Source organism: Macrotis lagotis, chromosome 8, assembly GCF_037893015.1.
Source record: "Macrotis lagotis isolate mMagLag1 chromosome 8, bilby.v1.9.chrom.fasta, whole genome shotgun sequence".
NCBI classification, from domain to species: Eukaryota; Metazoa; Chordata; class Mammalia; order Peramelemorphia; family Peramelidae; genus Macrotis; species Macrotis lagotis.
The window spans coordinates 146,432,471-146,454,215 of record NC_133665.1 but is presented as its reverse complement, the minus strand read 5'-3'; the positions used below and the strand labels follow the sequence as shown (position 1 = coordinate 146,454,215).

The window sequence follows — 21,745 nt, the reverse complement described above, 5'->3', positions numbered from 1 at the left end:
GTAGACACAGTATGAATTCCACTATCCAATGTTAAAGCAAAAGGTAGGCAAGGGTCTGAATATTAATGTATCAATGCAAAGTGACAGTCTTTAAAAAAAGTAAAAAATAAAAATTCTTGCTAATGACTTGAAGAATCCAAGATTTCCTTTCCTTGTTCCACATTTGGCAGGTTCTTGTCAGGATCACAAAGAACCGAAATCCAACCTTAACTAGTTGTCCTTTTAAAAGTCTTTGTGTCACTTTTCCGAATACTCTGCAGAAATCTTGTTCATTCAATTTCCAATTCTTTTCTTGAAAGTATTTTAATTTTTTTAATAAATAATCATTTGTTTTCTTTTTCATTCAAATCATTAGAAGATTATTTTAACAAGGAAGAAAAGCAGAAATCTCATGACAAATACAGATAGTCAAGTATAGGCCTGTGTTGCCCATGTCCCAAAAGGTATTTCATTCTATACTCTGACACTCTCCTATCAGAACATATGCAGTTGGCTTCATCTTCTATCTTGAAAGTGTATATAACCTGAGAGGATTTTTTTGGCAACCTCTTGGCATGAATTGGAGAGAATTTAAGTGAATCATGACCTTGGCCTTTCCTTGCTACTAAAGGAGTGGCTCTCCAATTAACTAAAAGAATACTTCTCAGACTATATGATTGGACTCTTCAAAATGGGATCTTAAGGAATGTACATATTTTAAATATGTAAATAAGATCTATTAATTTATATCACCTATAATCACTATTGTATCCTTCTCTCCATTTTTTAGATAGCAACCTTTTATCTTTTAAATTTTTATTTTTTTCACTTTAAACAAATACAAAATGAGAAAAGTGGAAAAAAGGACCATTTCCCTGTACATGGGAGAGCATGAAAGGATTCAATGTAAAATAACAAATTTCTATTTTAAACTCTTCACTTTTTTTGGGAAAAACTATGTAATAAATACAACACATTAATTCTCAAAGCTGCCTAGCTTTTCTGTGCTTCTTTCTAAGTTTTCTTTTGTTCTCTGCTGTGCAACTTTTAATTTTTTTCATATTTTGTTTTTTAAATTTTTCCCCCAAACTAAATGCAAAATCACATTCCAACATTTTCTTTCAAAACTTTGAGTTCTAAATTTTCTCCATTTCTTGCCCTTCTGCTTTCATTGAGAAAGCCAAGTCACTTGGTATAAGTTAAAAATGTGTAGCCATGAGAAACATTACTATAATACAGTAATAGTCATGTTGTGTATGTAAAAATAACTATATAATAGTCATGTTGTAAATGTAAACATAACCCCCCCTACACTTAAAGAGAAATCTCATGAAAAATAAAGTGAGAAAAAAAGCATGCTTCAGTTTGTATTCAGACACCATCAGCTGTGTGTTTGTAATGGATCATATTCTTTATTATAAATGTATTAGAGAAATTGCTTCAATATTTTTTCCTATAAATATTGATATTTGTATTTCCCTCCATCATATTCCTCCTCACCCACATTTATGCTATTTTTTTCTCCTCTTTCATCAATTCCTTTTTCAAAAGAGAGCAACCTTTTATAACAAAGACAAATTAAAAAGGAGGAAAGCAGTTTAGGAAAACGTCAAAATTTCAATAAAAAGTTTAATATTGTTTGCTACGTTTAGCATCCATAGGCCCGCATCATTTTGGGGAACAGGGAGATGTATAGACTCATATCTTTTCTTTAGGGACAAGATGAAGTTTTATAAATTTTATACCTTTTAGCTTAATTATTATAAAACTAGCATTTACAATGTGATGTAATTTAACAAAATGCTTTAAATGTTATATTATATGATCTTCATAATAAGTTTGTAAGATAAGTACTCTTATTATCCTCAATTTACAGACAAAGGAACTGACGGTAGCTACCTTCCACTCATACACACAAACATGAACTCCTTTGCAACTGGGTGGTATGATGTGGACAGAGTTAAGAAAATCTGAATAAAAAAACTGACTTCTGGAGGATAGCTGGGTGGATAGAGTACTGGCCCTGGAGTCAAGGAGGACCCGAGTTCAAATCCAGCTTCAGACATTTAATAATTACCTAGGTGTGTGACCTTGGACAAGTCACTTAAATCCATTGCCTTGCAAAAACCAAAAAAAAAAATCTGAGTACCAACACTAATTTAGCTGTGTCATGCAGGGAGAGTCACCTAACTTCTAAGTGCCTTAGTTTATTCATCTGTGTAGATACACACACACACACACACACACACACACACACACACACACACGTATAATATATACACATGTATATACAAATGTAGATGAAATTAATATCTACAATATGTATATATGTATATATGTAAAATTCTAAGTGTTTTGAACCATGTAAATTAATTTTGTATTAATTATGACTAAGAATCTCAGGGTTACAGGATATTAGCATTGGACAAGCACTTAGAAAACCATCTATTTCAACACGTACCTGATGTCACCTTTTAATAAGATATGTATAAATGAGGGAGAAGACCTCCAGTTAAGTAGCCCATTCCATTTTGTAACTGTTCTAATTATTAGGAAGCTTTTCCTTGGATCAAATCAGCTCTATCTCTTGTCAGCTTGTCCATACTGATTCTTGTTTTTCCTTCAAAAGTTACATAGAACAAGTGGAATAACAGAATTAAACTTTCATGTCTTTTAAGAATCCTTAGTCACTTAACCAACCACAAGTCTTCTTTTCTAGACTAAACAGTTCCAATTCCTTCAAGTTGTTTTCATATGATATAATCTCAAGGTGATTCTCCTATTTAGTTTCCTTCTTCTGGATGCTCTCTGGATTGTCATTATGTTTTCAAAGATGTGGCATTCACAAAGTTATCCAGAGATTTCTGCTTAGAAGAGAGTATAAAAGAATCATCATCCCCTCATGAGGTCAGGACATCATGTCTCTCAATGTTGTCTAAGTCACACAGACCTTGTGGAAAATTGCAGTGTACACTATTGATTAAAATGTAGCTTGTAGCTAATAAAAAGCCCTAGGTCTTCATTTTCATAATTCCTCTTTAGCAATATCATTTACATCTTGTACAGTACATTTTCTTTTAACTCAACTGTAAAATTTTACAAAAGAAATGACTACAAGATAAATAGGCCAGTTTCTTAGTAATATCTGTTAGCCCCTTTCTAAGCATGTCTATCATGTGTATCATGTGTATTATATACACATGAACATGCATGCACACGCTATATGTATAACATTGTGTGAATACCTATTGTATAAATACATATGTACACATATATGTGCGTACATTTACTGATTTTATTCATCTTTTATGACAGTAAAAATTCAATTTCATTAGATGCAAAGGCTTTGGAAGCTCATGTTCAATAGTGTCTACATTCTATCCTTGTATTTTAGTTCAAAAATCATTTAAATCATTTAGTTCAAAAAGCATTTAATCAGTATCCAGTTTCCCATTTATAGTAAATCTAAGAGCCTTGTTCAAGTATCTCTTTTGAAACATTTGTTTCACTGACTACCTACCATTTAATAAGAGATAAGGATAAAAAGAAAAGTAATAATCTTAAGCACTGAAGTAGAAACTAACTTTTAGAAAACTCTTTAGAAGAAGGAAGTTAAAAATAATAAGAGGTAGCGAGAAAAAGAGTAATGAGTAATACAGGATTTTTTCTTAATCCGAAGACATGATTTTGGTCTTTTCATTCTGATTTTTAAATATTTAACATTATTTATTTATTATTGTTACTTAATACATTATTAAAGAAATGGGCTTTGGGGACAAAATCATATAGAATTTGCTCAAAATTTTCTTGAATCAAGTATTGTGTATTTCTAACCCATACATAAGTCTAAGCTGCTTTTTTTATAATATTTTCTTTTCATGCTAACATCACATTGACTTCGATCAGAGGGTAACATCTATATATAAAGAGCTTGCATTTTATATCTTATTATAAACAACTTGTGTGATGTTTGACACATGTCTATATATAAGTATGTGTACATATGTATAGTTGAGTATATATATATATATATACATATATATATATATATATATGTATATATATATAGTACAGTGGATAGAGAGCCATCACCAGTCAGGAGGAATTGAGTATACATCAAGCCTCAATCACTTAACAATTACCTAGCTGTGTGACCTTGGGCAAGTCACTTAACCCCATTATCTTGCAAAAACAAACAAACAAACAAACAAGAACAATCAAGTAGGGAAATATCTATAGAAGGAGAAAAATAAAGCAATTAATCAATGAATGTTCTATTTATATTCTTTTGAGAAGGATAACCATTAGTTAATTTGAAGAAAACTCTTTGCCTTCATTATAGGTATTGACTCAAGAAAATATTGACTAATCCTAGACACTTCTCATTGATATAGCATGTAAACATCAAAAGTGTAAAAATTCAAACATAATCATTTACTCATGATCATTGATATCCTAATCAGCATGTTAGTTACAATCAACAGATTGCTGGCCAAGAAAAGAAGGGCAAACAGAACATCATTTGACTAATTTCCTCATTATTCCCCTGTGCTGTAGCCATTAGCAATTATTTAGTTTTTTATTGTGACACACAGAACCTATAATATAGTGTTCTATTGTAAAGTTAACCTTAAGATGATCATTATTGTTTTTAAGTAGAAATGAAAGTATATAAAAATGGAGAATGAAGGGGAGAGTCTATCCATCCCCCTATTGTTTCTTCTGTTCTTTTCATCCCAATTGCATGCAGATTACTGGAATAAAAACATATTGTGGAGGAGGAAGCTATTTCTGGATGCCAGTCAAGACTCACAAACCTGAGCCGTCTTCTGATGGCAATATCTCTGAGAAGCAGATGGAACATTTTCTGGGAAAAAATCATTTAGAGGCTTCATTCACAGGGCCGATTTCCACTAAAGAACTCCCTCAAGAGATGGGGGGGAGGGTTCTGAAAGTGTCTAATATTTCATGCTGTGTATATACAAGGAAAGATGAAAGCAAAGTTTGGGGTTTTCCCCCCTCTCTTCTCCCTTCTCCTTCCCAGCATTTTTAACCAGCAAATAAGAGATAAATTTGCTCCACCATATCCAAAACCATCCATTTAAAAGAGATTGGTGATGGAAGTCTTCTGCAATAGCAGAAATTCTATTCTCACATCTTTTGGACAAAACAAAAGTTAGCAAATTTTTTTTCCTGACCTCTGGTTCCGTTCTTGTTCTTAACTCCTTCAGGCAGTGCTGGAACTCCAGTGACATTTAACAAAAATGGGGATGCACCTGGACGTTATGACATCTTTCAGTACCAGATAACAAATACTACCAATCCCGGTTATCGCCTAATTGGCCAATGGACTGATGAGCTGCAGCTTAATGTGAGTTAAGTTTTTTCTTTCATTTGCATCAGCATGAAGTAAGTTGATTGGTTTTTAAAGGTGATCAAACATTTAACTTATGCTTTGCTTTCTAAATCCATTTACCTGGAAGAAAGGCTTTTTGTTTTGTTTTTGTTTTGCCTTTACTTTTTGGTATATTTGTATTTTGAGACTTAAATACAACTTCCTTATTCTTCACTCAAGTGTCTGATGCTGGCTTAGTCAAATGAAAACTGCAAAAAACATATTACACTATATTACAAATATTTTCTATGGTTTTTTTGCATCTTAACTTCTCATTTGGGTTTGGTTTGGGGCTTGACTATACTGGATATTTCTGTTATTCTCTCTTCTTTTCTTTCTCTCTTCCTTCTCCTCCCTTTAACTCTGTGTCCATATTTGTTCTAGCTCCTCCTCTCTCTCATTGAAATCTAGCAACCATGTTAAAGATAATTACATGTTATTAAGGTCTTATGTCTCTTTGTCTGATCGCCACCCTCATCTCTTACAGTATGGAATTAGATTACTTATTTTTTATCTGATTGTGAAAAAATGTAACAACAAACAAATAAAAACTAATAAATTAATTTGTTGTAATGGTTAAAGTACTATATTCAGCATAAGGAAGGTATAGATAAGAATTCACCTTAAAAATTTAACTGACCTGAACAAGTCTATCTCTATGGGGTGGCAACCAGTGGAATTTTTCTATTATTCAAATATCATTTTTTAAATGCAAATAACTTTGATAATCAAAATTCACTTAATTTCAATAACAATAATTAAATAATACTATCTGCAAGCTATTTATGCAAGCCACCAGGAAAACAAAGATGAAAAATTCTAGTCACTGCCCTCAAAAAAATTACATTCCATTCTTGGGACAATATAATCTTATTTTTATATTTTAGTTGCCGTTGCTTCATTAGACCTTCACTTTGGGTTCCTTTAAAATATTGAAGATCTCATTAAAGGACAATTTTTTTCATACTTGAAAGCCAGGCTTGTATGTTGTATTAGGGCTTTGAAACCTTCTAGTGGGGGTGAGCAAACTTAACAATCTTAATAGTAGACAACAATTGACATAAAATTGAGAAAATAAAATGGTCAACTTGTTTTTTAAGAAATATTCATTTAATGTTATAAACATTAATTTTTCTCCTTCATAATACCGTTCTTTCAACAATGAAAAAGAAAACAAAATCTCATAACAATTAAGCACAGTTTAGCAAAATGAATTTCTACGTTGGCCACATCCAAAAATCAATGTCTCTGCCTTTTTAATTCTATCTCCTCTCAGAAAGTAAATGGATGGTGTATTTGGTCTGTAATATTTTGGATTTGTGGTTCATCATTAATTGCAAGGATCATGATGAGTTCTAATTTATTTCAAATTAATTCAAATAAATTTCAAAATAATTTTTATTTATAATGCATTTTATTGAATAAATTATTCATAGAAAGTCAGACATGACTGAAATGACTGAAAAAAACATTGTGTTGTCCATTTTTCTATTGTCTGTTACCTTGATCCAGTGTCAATACTGGATGTTCCTCCTAATGATACTGTACAGAGCTGAAGGAAGTCAAAATTCTCCTATCTTGATAAATTATAAATTCATGTTTTCAACTTCAATTAGACCCTCAATGCAGCAAGGAAATGCTTTAATTTCTCTCTAATTGATTCCTCTCTTCATTCACCAGAAAAAACAGTAATCTCTCATAATCCTATGTTACTGCATAACCAACCAGGTCCACCCTATGATTCTGTCTCTTATTTTATAGAGAAAATAATGCCATTTGTGCTGATATCCTTTCCATCCTCATTTTCTTAATCTCAAAACCTCTTCTGAAATTATCCTTTAAAATTGTCTTTCTTATGGTGTGGCTAGGTGGCGCAGTGGATAAAGCACTGGCCTGGAGTCAGGAGTACCTGGGTTCAAATCCAGTCTCAGACACTTAATAATTACCTAGCTGTGGGGCCTTGGGCAAGCCACTTAACCCCATTTGCCTTGCAAAAAAAAAAAAATTGTCTTCCTTTCCTCCAGCATCTGATAATGAAATGGCCTTTTTACTTGCCAATTTCAACCTATATACAAGCATATATGATCTTATCCCCTTTCATCTTCAGCATATTGTAATCTAAGTAAATCCTCTCCCCTCTTAATTTTCAATCTGCCCTTATCTACTGGTTCCTGATCAATATCTTTTTAGGTGTTTTTTTAAGGCAAGTGGGGTTAAGTGGCTTGCCCAAGGCCACACAACTAGATAATTATTATGTGTCTGAGGCTGGATTTGAACTCAGGTGCTCTATCCACTACACCACCTAGCTACTCTGATCAATTGCTTTTAAATGTCTTCCCAATCTATTGATAGATTTTTGTCCTTCATAATTGAAGAAGACCATAACATCAGATGAATGATGTATATTATGTTGATTATGATGAGGGGAATGTTGTACAAAGATATCCTTCTCATTGTTTTTACCAGAACTGTTTTCACCTCATGACCTGATTTAATAGGAAACAATACTTTTGATGTGGCCTGGATGCTGTGGCAGCTCTTGGCCTTATGAATGTGGGTCCTCAGACTGTCATTGAAGCACCACAATGCTCCAGCAATGTCAGACTAAGCACTAAGATTTGCTGGTGACAAATTGGCAACAACACGATATATCTAAACTTGTCTATCCATAGTCTAATTGTCATATAAGACAATATAGTGGCAAAGGACAAAGCGAACGGGTCCCTTAAAGGCCAGTGGTACTCAGCTTTGCAAATACACTCCCAAGGCTTGAGCTCACTGGATGTGCAAAACCCACACTATTTTCCAAGAAATAAGCCTTTCTCTTAGCTGAACCAAGTCCATGGGAGCACTAGCCTTTAAAAAGAAAAGACAACTCTTCCTGGAGCTCCAGTTGGTTTCTCTAGAATCAACCACTTTAAGGTATTGGATGTCTCTGAGCACCAGGCTCCACTTGTCTGGATTGGGGATATGAACATGCCCAGAATGGGGCTTCTCTATCTCTCAGGACAGACTGACTCTTGTCCAGTTGCTATTCACATGGAACCCTTCCCAATTGTTTTCCAATCCATTAAAGGAAATAATCCTTCTACCCTCCCTTCCTCTTAGCTTATCTTTCTTTTATTCCTCACAGCCAAAGATGGAGATGGGAAAATAAGGAAGTTTTCTATCCTCAGAAAATTCACTGGCTTTCTTTTCACTCACTTCTCAACACCTCTTTGTAGTTTGACTTCCATGCTCATAATTTTAAATTGTTTTTTAATTGATTGAAGAAAAAAGCAATAAATTTTTAAGGGCAGGTGAAAATAATTGGTACACTAACTCATTGATGATGGAACTGTGAACTGATCCAACCATTTTGAAGAGCAATCTGGCACTGTGTCTCAAAAGTTATTTAATTTCCTATACTCTTTTACCCAGCAATATCACTACCAGATCAATTTCCAAAGATGCTTAGAGGAAAAGGAAAAGAATCCATATTTTCTTAAATATTTATAGCAGCCATCTTTGTGGTTGCAAAGAACTGGAACTTGCAAGAATACCCATGTATTGGGGAATAATTGGACAAGTAGTGCTATGTGATTCTGATAGAATACTATGCTATAATAAATGACAAGCTAATTGATTTTAGCAAAACATGGATAAGACAATTATAAAATAATGAAGAGCAAAATAAACAGAACCAAGAGAATATTGTATATAGTATTAGCACTATTTTTAAAGAAAAAACTTTAAGGGACTAAGCAATTTTGACTATTATAAATATCCAAAATATTTATAAAGGAAGGAAGGCACTATCTATATCCAGAGAAAGAACTGATAAATAGAAATATATATAAAATAATTTTACCTATTTTACATATATATATACACATATATATGTATGCGTGTGTACAAAAACATATTTGTGTCTAATGGCAGCCATTTTTAGGATGTGGTAGAGATTAAAAAAAAGAAAAATGTAAGATACACAAATTTAAAAGGAATAGCAAATCAAAAATAGTTTGCAGTTTCATAGGAAATCATCTTTTTTTGTTATTCTGAACTCTAAACATGCATAAAGCTATTCTATCCAATGTTACCAATGATTTCTCAACTACTGGGGCTAATGGCGGTGCTTTATTTTGTTTTGTTTTGTTTTTTGATTTGTTCTTAATCAGTCTCTATACTTCCAATCTTCTCTGCTCTATTCAACACTATTGATCACCTACTTCTCAGAACTCAGATATTGTCCGCTCTCTGGACTTTTATGATTCTATCTCCAGGTTCTCCCCCTTTCTTGTCTAATGACTCTTCAGTCCAATTTTCTGGTTCATCATGCCTGTACATTTTCTAACTTTGGTTGCTTCCTTAGGCTCTCTCCTAAACCTCCTACTCTTCTCTAGACTCTGTCTTGTTGACCTTATCAGTTACCATAGGTTTAATTATTATCTTTATCCTGATGACTCACAGCTGTATATCCAACTTCTGCCTCTGTTACCAAAAGCCTATTTAATATTTCAAACTAAATTCCCCTGATAGATCTCAAACTCACATCCAAAATACAAGTTATTATCTTTTCCTCCAAACCCAAGCCTCAAACTTCTCTATTTCTGTTAATGAAAAACAACACTCCTCCAATGTACGCTAATAACATCAATATTTCTCATTCTTTTTTACCACACATATGTATAGTCAGGTACAACCTTATTATTTCTACACTGCAAAATTTTGCCATTCTAACCTCTTTCCCCCCCCCCAATAATGTAGCTAGCTACTACTTTTGTGCAGCCCCTCATCACCTCTCACCTAGGTTATTTCAATGATCTTATAACTGAGACAGATATAAACCTGTCAACTTTAGTTCATTCTCCACAATGCTATCAAAGTGATTTTCTTTAAGTATACTTCTATTTTATCTTCTATTGAATAAACTAAGAATGTTCCTGATAACCTCCATGACCAAATATGAACTTCACTGGTTAGATTTTCAATCTTTGACCTAACCTATGATGTCAGCCTCATCATACATCAGACCCCTTCTGCAATCTGATCCAGTCAAAGTGTGCTTTAATGTCCTCCTCCCACACAGCACTATAGCCTTCATCACCACATGTCCTCTCCACAACCCATCTCTGCTACCATGACCCAGCTCAAGCACCATCTTTCCAGTGAAACCTTTCCCCATATCTCCATTCACTAATATCTTCCCTCTCAAATGACCTTGTAGCTAACCTCTGCTTTTACTTCCATGTATTCTCTTGCTATCCCACGTGTATTTATATATGTACTTGTTATCTACCTCATTAAAATGTAAGAATTGTGAAGGTAGAAATCGTTTCCTGCTTAGCACCCCCCCCACAGGGCAACTGGCATATTGTAAGCATTTAACGGTGTTTGCTTGAATGTTTTGAAGTCTCTTATCTATGATCCTATGACTAAATGATGGTCAAAGTTCCTTCTATCTCATATTTTCTACAAATGTTTAATTGCCCTCCATACTGAAATGTACTGACCTTAAGAATAATCCAGCTTTTATTAAAGCTTCCTTATAACACATAAAACTGACTAACCTTGGAGGAAGAAAAGTGCAAAGTAAAATTTATATTAAATATAACATATGACACTAAAAATAAAAGAAATTGTCACTGAAATATAGACAAACACATGCAGGAACCCAGGCAATAAAAATTCCAAGATAACATGAATATCAAAAAAAAGCTAATAGCAATTGCAAAATATTTATGCAAAGGAGAACTATAGCTAGCTGGCCAAATCAGATATAAGGCAAGCTGAAAAATATAAGGCTGCCTCATGGTATTCAAATACCTTAGCCTCAAATTAAAATTTAATCTTTAGAGAGCCCCAACCTATCTTCCCAGGGCAATATAACAGATAGAACTCTGGATTATGAGTTAAGAAACTCAACTATTAAACTTCAAAAGTCTCAGATACATGCCAACTATGTGCCTATGAATCATAGATGTAAAACTAGAAGATATCTCAAAGGTCATCTTTTTTTCTCCCCCTCATTTTATAGATGAGACAACTGAAACCCATGGGATTTCAATGACTTGCCCATTTACCTTCTTGGTTCCATTTCTTTGTCTTTAAAAATGGGAATAATAATGCTTGAAGTACCTACCATAGGGTTGCTCTGAGAAAAGCACTATAGTAATGTGATATTATTAGAATTAGAATCATTTCCATATACTAGCATATCATTTCATTCCACAGACTATGTTCAAGTGTTCTAGATAGCACACGGTGATTAATAAATGCTAGGGTCTTCTGGAATACTGGAGTGTACAGATTCAGTGTTTAGAGAAGAAATTTTAGCTACTCTCATAGAGTTTAAAACCTGAGAAGGGATAAGGAATTTATATATACCCTTAGTGTATAATATTCCCACAAAGGAATATTTTGTCCACATCTCTATCCCTAACTACCTATTTTCTTAATGTGAGAAAAAACTGGGAGAAGATATTCAGTAGAAGAATAGACTACACAGGAAAAATCTACTCTGTCATATTATTTGTATATCAAAAAGATCTGACTTGGTGAGTATGTTGATTTTTTCCTCTATCATAACTTAGTTAAAAAAAATTGAGTATAAAACAAACCTCCAAGAAGAGACATTAGAACTCCTATCCCCTTAATGTTCATTGTGTTATTTAGATAATGAAACTGAATTGTTCTTGTTAAAGTGACTAATTCTATTTTTAAAATTGAAATTACAGGATAACAGGAGGAATGTTAAGGACAAAGAATAAAACTAAACTGAAAATGTGAAAAAGGAGGTCCTTTGTATAAAATTTCAGTCTCTAAAAAAATCACAAAGTATGCCCTATTTGGATATTGATAAAGCTATTCTATCCAATGTTACCAATGATTTCTTAACTGCCAGGGCCAATGATGGTGTTTTATTTTGTTTTATTTTGTTTTGTTCTAAATCAGTTTCTATCCTTACAAATTTCTCTGCTCTATTCAACACTATTGATCACCTACTTCTCAGAACTCAGATATTGTCTCCTTTCTGGACTTTTATGATTCTATCTCTAGGTTCTCCCCTTTCTTGTCTAACCACTCTTCAGTCCAATTTTCTGGTTCATCATGCCTGTACCTTTTCTAACTTTGGTCACCAATTTTTTCTTATAAAATAAGCATTGTCAGATTTAGCTAAAATGCAAGCAGAAGAATTCTAAAATCAGAGAAACTAGCAGAGATATAATAAAAATAGTTCTACAGATTTCTCAAAGCAACTTATTGCATTACATTCTTCTGCATTATGCTGACTTGGGAGACAATGAGTTAATTTCCAGAATGATGTGATTTATCAATGTATACTCTTATTACTTACTCATAGCTGTCTATTCAACTACTAATCACTTGATTATGTTTCTTAATTGGAATGATAAAAATAGAACTTAATCTAAGAGCCTTCATATTTTATGCTATGTAATGTCTAGCTTCTAGTTATAGTCTTAAAAATCTAGTTAAACAGGAAAAACTATATTTTCAAAAGACAATACTTCTCTAAGCTAGTCAAATAGGGGGATTATTTAGCATATGATTTAAATGATTTGATTCTTTTACCATCTAATATTGTCCACCCTTAACAAAATCAATGCCTTTATCTTGCTTTGACAATTCAGTGCTTTTGAACCTTCAGTGTTCTGATAATATGAAATTCCTTTGGAAAAATTCCATTACTAATTTTCTAGACTGTCTAGGGGAAACTATGTTCAAAAGTTGTTTTGTTTATTTGTTGTTGCTTTTTCCTTCTTTTTACTAATTCAACACATAAAGTCATAAGTCTACTATTAATGGAACCATAGAAAAGGAATGTGTTTTCATGATACCCGACATTAGAATAGGTGCTGTTGACTTCTACAGTATTCCTCTCCAAATACTAGGGAAGTAGATTAAGCCAAGGAAAATAGCCTGGCCAACTGTTTGACTCAGTAAAAAAAATCATAAATACAGTTTCAAGCCTAAAGTCCCAGTCAATGCCAGATTATTAGATTTATCCAAGATGGTGATAAATGAGGAAAGCATATGCTGAAGACATCTTGCAAACCAAATCATATTGGTTGGACCAGGAGGTTCAGGGTTGGCCTGGGCCACACCAGTTCTGTTTTTCAGTAAGTAGGTCCATTTGGTATTTCAGGGTCCTAGAATCATGATTTTTTTATATGGTGTAGATGAATGCTAGACATTGATACTGCCTTTTTCTCTAGGTTCTGACATCATATTCTCTAGACCCTAGGCTTCTGTGGTTTTGATTCATAATAGTAGAAATCTTTAGGTTCATTCTAGTTAAAGGATTCTATAATCCTGTGAAATGTATTAGGGATTTATTAAGAATAAAGGGAAAGTTACTAGATGTAGAATAGAGTGAACAGGCAAGGGAAAAGGACAATGTATATAACAATAGCAATATTTTAGAGAAACAGCTTTGAAAGACTTAATAAATATATAATCACTGCGATGACCAACCATGCTTCCAGAAGATTCATGATGAAACATGCTACTCATTGACAGAGTTGTTGGACTCAAGATGGAATGGGACTGTGTTCTAGGATGTGACCAATGTGGCAATTTGCTTCTTTTTTTAAAATTTTCCCCTCTTGGGAAGAGAAAGGTTTGAGAGAAAGAAAATAGGTGCTAGATGGAAATTCAAAGTGATTAGAGATAGCCATGGCAATCAGGGTTAAGTGACTTGTACAAGAAGTGTTTGTGGTGGATTTGAACCCAAGTACTCTTGGATTCTATGCACTACATCATTTTGCTGGACTTTAAGACATAGAATTTTCCTTCTACTAAAAGTGGAAGGAAATATCAAGTATATATATATATATATATATATATATATATATATATATATATATATATATATATTAGATCTCTATCCCTTAATACTTATTTTCTTAGTGTGAGAAAAAACTGGGAGAGGATATTCAGTAGAATAATAGACTGTACAGGATCTACTATGTCATATTATTTATTTATTAAAAAGATCTAATTTTTCCACTATCATCACTTAGCTAAAAATATATATATATATATATAACAGAAACCTCCAAGTGGAGACAACATTAGAACTCCTAGCCCCTTAATGTTCATTGTGTTATTTAGATAATGAAACTTAATTGTTCTTGTTATAGTGACTAATGCTATTTTTAAAATTAAAATTACAGGATTACAGGAGGAATGTTAAGGACAAAGAATAAAACTAAACTGAAAATTTGAAAAAGGAGGTCTTTTGTGTAATATTTCAGTCTCAAAATATATGTGTTTTTTAATTATATTTACACTGTATACATATAGTACAATTTCATATTCTTTATTTCATTTTTATTTTATTAGGAACTCAAATAGCAGTTCTACAACAGTATAGAAAAAAGATGATTGCACATTAATTGCAAAGTTACTATGTACAACTTGCTATTCCTTTAAAATATATAATAAATTATCATATAACATTTTCCCCTTTTTCTTCTTTCCTCTCCCTGCCCGAGAAATGTTTACCATCAGATGAAAATATGTATTTGTATTTTTATATGTATATATGTAAAATCATTCTATATATGCTTCTGTTTTTCAATTCTTTTTCTGGATGAAGATATCATCTTCATTTTTAGGTCTTTTGAAGTTAATTGAGTAAAATAAAAGCTAAAAATAATTGTCACAGAAATTTGTTCTTAAAACAATATTACTGTTACTTTATACCAGATTCTTAATTTTGTTCATATCTTTTATTTAATTCACCTATGCTTTTTCTAAGATCATCAAGGTCATTATTTCTTATACACAGTAGTATGCCATCACGATCATAAGCTACAGCTTGTTTACTTATTTACTTATTTACTTATTCCCCTGGAATTGTGGGGAATAAAATCACTTGTTCTATGGTCACACAACTAAGAAGTGTTGGACATTGAATTTGAACCCAGGTTCTTTTACTGCAAAGTCATAGCTTTTTCCATGGGACAATGCTACTTCCATAAGCATAAGATAGACTGCTTAGGAAGCATGCCTTTCAAATAGCACACGAGAGAAAAGATAAACTAACATGGGAAATCAGTTTGGGAAAGGCCAGAAGAATACAGGATCATGTACTTATTGTCTAAGCAGTGAATTATTCCAAAACTAACCAAAATATAAGCCAAATCTAACATTGTATACAATATTCTCTACCTAGAGTACCCATCCTCTTTAAATAAAGGCTCTTTTTGAAATCAAGTGTGATAATTAGAATTTTATAGTATTATATTTCAATTTTTGTTGGTGATATTATTCTCAGTTGAATTGCTGCTAAAATCCCTTGGAGTTCAAAATCCAGTGATGTTGAGAATATATGAAAATTGTTGAAAGCAGTAGGGTATTATATGCCTAAATTATTGCCCTTATTATCTGAACCAGACATCTATCTGCTACATATATAATATATAATATATATATATATTATAACCGTTTTTTATGTCTTGGCAAAGAACTGGAAGCAAAAGAGATGAACCCTGATTACACAAAAATTTGCATAATTTTTCCATCCCTTTCCCAGTTCTTGTATACTTTTTCTTTATTATAGGAAGTAGCTAATAGAGTGGGGAAAGCATTAAGATAATAGAGAAACAAGAGATGTAATTTTTCTTTTTAAGAATTGACTGGTTTTAGTGAACTTCAATGGCAATGTCAATCAGCAGTGTATTATGATTGAAACACAAGCTAACACTATCTTTTTTCCAAAAATTTTATTTATTTTTGAGTTTTGCAGTTTTTCCCCTAAACTTGCTTCCTTCCCCCTATCCCCCACAGAAGGCAATTTACCAGTCTTTACATTGTTTCCATGGTATACATTGATCCAAATTGAATGTGATGAGAGAGAAATCATATCCTTAAAGAAGAAAAATAAAGTATAAGAGATATAAAAATTGCATAATAAGATAACGTTTATTTTTCTAAATTGAAGGTAATAGTCTTTGGTCTTTGTTCAAACTCCACAACTCTTTCTCTGGATACAGATGGTATTCTCCATTGCAGAAATGCCAAAACTATCCCTGATTATTGCACTGATTGAATGATCAAGTCCATCAAGGTTGATGATCACCCCCCATGTTGCTGTTAGGATGTACAATGTTTTTCTGGTTCTGCTCATTTTGCTCAGTTCATGCAAATCTCTCCAGGCTTTCCTGAATTCCTTTTCCTCTTGATTTCTAATAGAACAATAGTATTCCATGATATACATATACCATAATTTGTTAAGTCATTTCCCAATTGATGGACATTTACTTGATTTCTTTGCCACCACAGACAAGTGCAAGTGATGTTTTTACCTTTTTTCATCATCTCTTCAGGGTATAGACCCAGTAATGTCATTGCTGTATCAAAGGGAATGCACATTTAATTTATTGCCCTTTGGGTGTAATTCCAAATTGCTCTCCAGAAAGGTTGGATGAATTCATAAGCTAACACTATCTGAAGCAACTTTTGGAAGATAGCACACAGGCTAAGCAAGGGGATGGGTTTTTTTTGCACACAATTATGGTCAGCCTATACACAGATAATTGGTTTCAGTTTAGAGTTATCACATCTTAAGAAAGACATTGATTACCTATGGCATATCTATGGACAACCTTCAGATCATGCTGTAATAGAATCAGTTCCAGGAATAACTGATGTTTAATCTGGAGAAGATTAGATACTCTTAGATCAAGGACTGTTTTCTGGAATAGAAATTAGACATGGAGAACAGAAGTAGGAAGAAAGAGTAAAATTCCCAAAGATGACAATTTAGGATTATAACAGGAAAGGTTTCTTCATAATTAGGACTTTATGAAAAGCAGAATCAACTATGTTAAAAAGTAATAGGATCTTTTCAATGGGGATTTTAAAGTTGGATTTCCACTTGACACATGTATTTGTACAGGAGATTATTTTTCATGCTCAGCTTCTCTGGGGCAGGCACTAAAATCCTTGGAATTAAGAAATATGATAATATACTGAAATTCTCCAAAAAGATAACATTAAAAGAACTAATTTTGTCTTTTCCTCCCACCAATTCATACATATACATCTAACAAGTCTCATTGATTTGGTTTTAAATGACTTTTATAATCAAATCTCTGAATTTGAGTATCTTATACCTGTCTGAAAAAAAAATTAGAAATAATTTCTACTGAAACTAAGGAAATCTTCATATTTGTTTTGTTTTTATTTGGTTGTATCTCCACACTAAAAGCAAATGTGCCTAAAGTGTATGATGACAGAAATGCAAATAAACCCAGTCTCCTGTGCAATGATAGCTTATAAAAGTAGCATTTCCATTTTAGATATATTGAATTTTGTATATCCTGAATAAGTGGATTGTAGAAATTTCATCCCTTAGCTGGGCTTAGATTTTCCCCTTATTTTTTATTTATTTTTCTTTCAGAACATCTTCCAGTAATCAATGATATATTACTGCAGTCTTCCTACTGGAATGTCTGGATGATTAATAGTATTTATAATTATCAATATGGTTCCGCAAACATGTACATTAGATAGGCCCAGATTCCCATAAATTCTAGTTTGCATTATAGGCAATCAAGCACATCACTTCATGTTTATTATTCTGTTCTGTGTTCTTCAGGGAAATGGCTGAATATCATTGCTGTCTTTACTTCAGGCTTAGGCAGATTTTAAGGTAAAAAAATAACAATGAAAATAAGAAAGACTAGTGAATTCTCTTCTTGTACTAAAGAATTTCAAATTTTTCTCTGCACAAAGACTGAAGTCTATGATGTTCCTGCTCTAAGTAGATTATATTTAATGATTTTTTTACATTAAGTAAAGTCTATAAGAGCCTATGATTCAAAAATTTAAAGCTGGAAAATCACCAGAAAGAACTAGATTTAAATTCTGGTTCAGATTATGTATGAACTGTTTGACCCTGGGCAAGTAATATACCCTGTTTGTAGTTTAGTATGTTTATCTATAGAATGTGGAGGATGCAAGGGATGAAAGGGGAAGTTAGAGTTCTTTCCACTATAACTTTTTAAAAAGTGTGGTAGGAATCAGGTGAAAATACAATTAGAAGATATTTAGCAAAATAAATATAACATAAGAGGTATTGAGAATTTGTGGTTTTCTAAGTTAATATATGGACACAAAGATCTATTTCTATTTGAGTTTGATACAATATTTTGGAGTACTATTCTCACGCTGATCCAAATTGAAAATCTGGCTATGCAGTTATAACACATATGACTTCTAGAGCTTTTTGCACAATGCACAAGTGCATTGCCAGACTGAGATTCCAAAGTATAACTGCCACATCTTTCCCCATGGTTTTATATATAGCCCCAAGTTGTTTTTTTTTTCAAAAACTATAGCTCAAAAGAGCTGACTAATGTACACTGATCCATGGTTATCACTTTGGTATCCATCAGTCAGACTTGATTCATTTTTAGAGAAGGATATTAATGCTTTTCATAAATTCGGAATAGCTGGCATAAAACATGCCACCAAAAATATGTGACATAGCCAGAAAATGTGCTGAGTCCTGGGGAAAATGAGTTCAAGCTTAGAGAGAATAGGTTGAAAAAGGTAACTCACAAATTCTAGAAATCCCTTGCACTGAAATCCTCTAGATTCCACTTTAGGTATTGCATTGATTTTTTTTTTTTGCTTTTTGTCTTCCTCCTGAGATTCTTTTTGAATCTTGCCATGTACCTTTCCTTACTCCATCTAATCTGTCCTCAGATGTCAAATCCAGGCTTTCTTTCCAGCCAATGCTGCCCTAGTAATCTGAGTAAAATCCAAATTCACTTATATTCTTAAATTCATAGAGTCCTCCTCTGGATTAGGGATTAGGGAAAGTAGTGAGAAAATAGAGAATGAAATTGAATTGTTTTCCAATTTACCCAACCAAGCCATTCCTTTGATGAGGAAGTTTTGTTCCTCTCAACCTCTTGGTTTCTAATGTGACCAAGTCCTTTAACTAGTTCAAAAAGAAGTTACATAATATATATTTGTTATGTCTTTTCATTCATTTACTGATGTCCAAGTCTTGTCTACCTGTAGTTCATCATCAACTTGATTGACTCAAGGTATATTATCAACTTCAAAGAGTTTTGAATTGAGTCCATTACTTTCTGTGGAATATCTAGATTAATTCCCAGCCTTACAGAATCATGGATTTAGAGCTTGAAACTACATTTGATGCCATCAAATCCAACTCCCTCATTTTACCAAAGGGAAAAAATAAGATCCATAAAGGTTAAGTGATTAATCCACACTATTCTACTACTCAGCATCTAAGACAGGATTTAGACCCAATTCTTTCAGTCTCTAGATACCTATTAATCCAGTGTCATGTTAGTCTTTTGCTACAAAATGCTGTTCCTCCTACTCAAAGCACTTCAAAAATTTCCTACATAAGAATTATGGAATAAGTTAATTGAACTATGATTCCCAGACCTTATTTCAAGTTTATTCAGAAGACTAAGAAATGCAGAAGGGATGATTTGTTGGGAGCATGATTAATTGAAATTCATAGTGTTATTTGTATTTCATTTGAATAACTGGTGCTGGAGTGTACATAACTTGATTTTTTTTATTTTCTTGTCCTTAGAGAGACATTTAATATGGCTTTGTAAATAGCTCTGTAACTTAAGCAAATCTTATGTACTTTTATATCTATTGATGTTTGAATGAATCCATCTGTTTGAAAAATATTATACATATCCCCTTTAAAAAAATCTACAGAGAGCATTGAATTACATGAAAACCAGATCTAAGCTTTTAAGAGAAATCCTACTCTCAAAGGGGTCAAATACTATTGTGGGAGACTATATGAACACAAAAACAAATAATATGTGGAAAATAAATACAAGGTAATTTCATGAGGCCATGGGGTAACAGTTGTGGTGATTAGGAAAAAAAAGTTTCATGTAAAATGTCAACTAAGGGAAAAAAAAACCCTAGGAATTCTAAGAACTAGGAGTGAGAAAGGAAAGCATTTGCATCACTTTTACTAACTAACTATATGGCCTTGGGTAAATCACTTGACTTCATTGTGTGTGAGAGGTAGGGTTCAAGATCATTCCAGTAGTTGGCTTAGGAGGTAGGATTTTAATGCAAGCCCTTTGGCTCTAGAAACAGTGCTCATCCTTCTATTCACAGGTTCTTTTTTCTGGCCATATGAGATTGTCTGTACTGGCAGGACCTATTACCCATTTGGCACCCAAAAGGATTTACGAGTACCATATTTAATGTAGGGAAGTGACCTTAATGCTCTGGCTTATAATGAGCTGTGTGCTTGCCACAATCTTCTATCCACCTCTGGGGTTGTATAGATGAGCCTATGATGGAGAGGTTAAGTTATTATATTCCTGGTGCTGCTTCAGAACCAAATTATAGATCTGCTCTTGTATAGCTAGCTGAGAGACAATGTGACATCCCCAGAGCTAATATAAATAAATCTGGCATATCTGGGAGTTCTGTTCATTCTTTTAAGTCCCTTGAATATCAGTTATATGTTTAGTTAAAGTGTTAATTCAAGAAATATTTATCAGTAGCCTAATATAAAAAATGAAATTATTGTGTAATGCAGGTATGGGATTAGAATGAGATATGATCCTTGTCATCATGGAACTTGCAGTCTACTAAGGATATGAGACATGAATATGAATATAAAAATCTATAATATAGTGTATGATAATTGAAAACAGAGAGCTGCAAAAATGCCATGAGATTTCAGGCTGTCAGAAGACCTGGCAACCTTCCAATAAATAAAGTTAATGTGCTGCAAAGGTTGGGTCTTTGCTTGCTTTATATTTTAGATTTATTTGTTAGCTTTTTTTACTAAAAGCTCCTGAAAAGCCTTAGTCCTAGGATAAAAACAAACACAACAGTTGCACATATTTATAAATGTGGTCTGTATCCTTTGAAGGAGGCTCCAACTGATCTTATCACAATTGAACAGCTAATTTCCCCATTGTTAAAAATAAAAATGGCTTATATTAGTTTGTAGTGCCACTGATTTAGCAATCCCATTTGACTGATTGTGGCACCCAGCTAGCAATCTTTTTGCTGTTTAGAAAATGGTGTGAAGAGAGTGGGAAGTGATGAATCTTCCAGCCTGGCTCCTTTGTCTCATGCCTATTGAGTTCTCCCACCATTCACCCTCCAGCTCTCTTCTCTAGCTTTGAATAACTTCTAATATCTTCAACAATTTCTGGAGTGTACAAATACAGGGAGAATCTTTTAATGTCTTTGCATGATCTACACACAAAATTTGATGGAAAGTTGTAACAAGTGTTGGAAGTTAAGGGGCAGGGTTTTAACAAAACAGAAAATGAAATCTAGAAATATAAAGAAATAAATTTTCTAATAAATAACAAATGTATG

The 21,745-nt window shown here is 32.9% G+C and overlaps 1 protein-coding gene across 3 annotated transcripts in view; it reads left to right on the top strand.

Annotated features, from left to right (window-relative positions):
• The window catches only part of GRM7 (glutamate metabotropic receptor 7), a 1,085,204-nt gene that overhangs the window by 707,104 nt on the left and 356,355 nt on the right, over positions 1–21,745 (top strand). For all 3 annotated transcript variants that reach the window (XM_074196076.1, XM_074196078.1, XM_074196077.1), the window contains one exon: positions 5,211–5,350. In XM_074196076.1, coding sequence (XP_074052177.1) covers positions 5,211–5,350 — 140 coding nt within the window. The remainder of the gene's footprint in view (positions 1–5,210; positions 5,351–21,745) is intronic.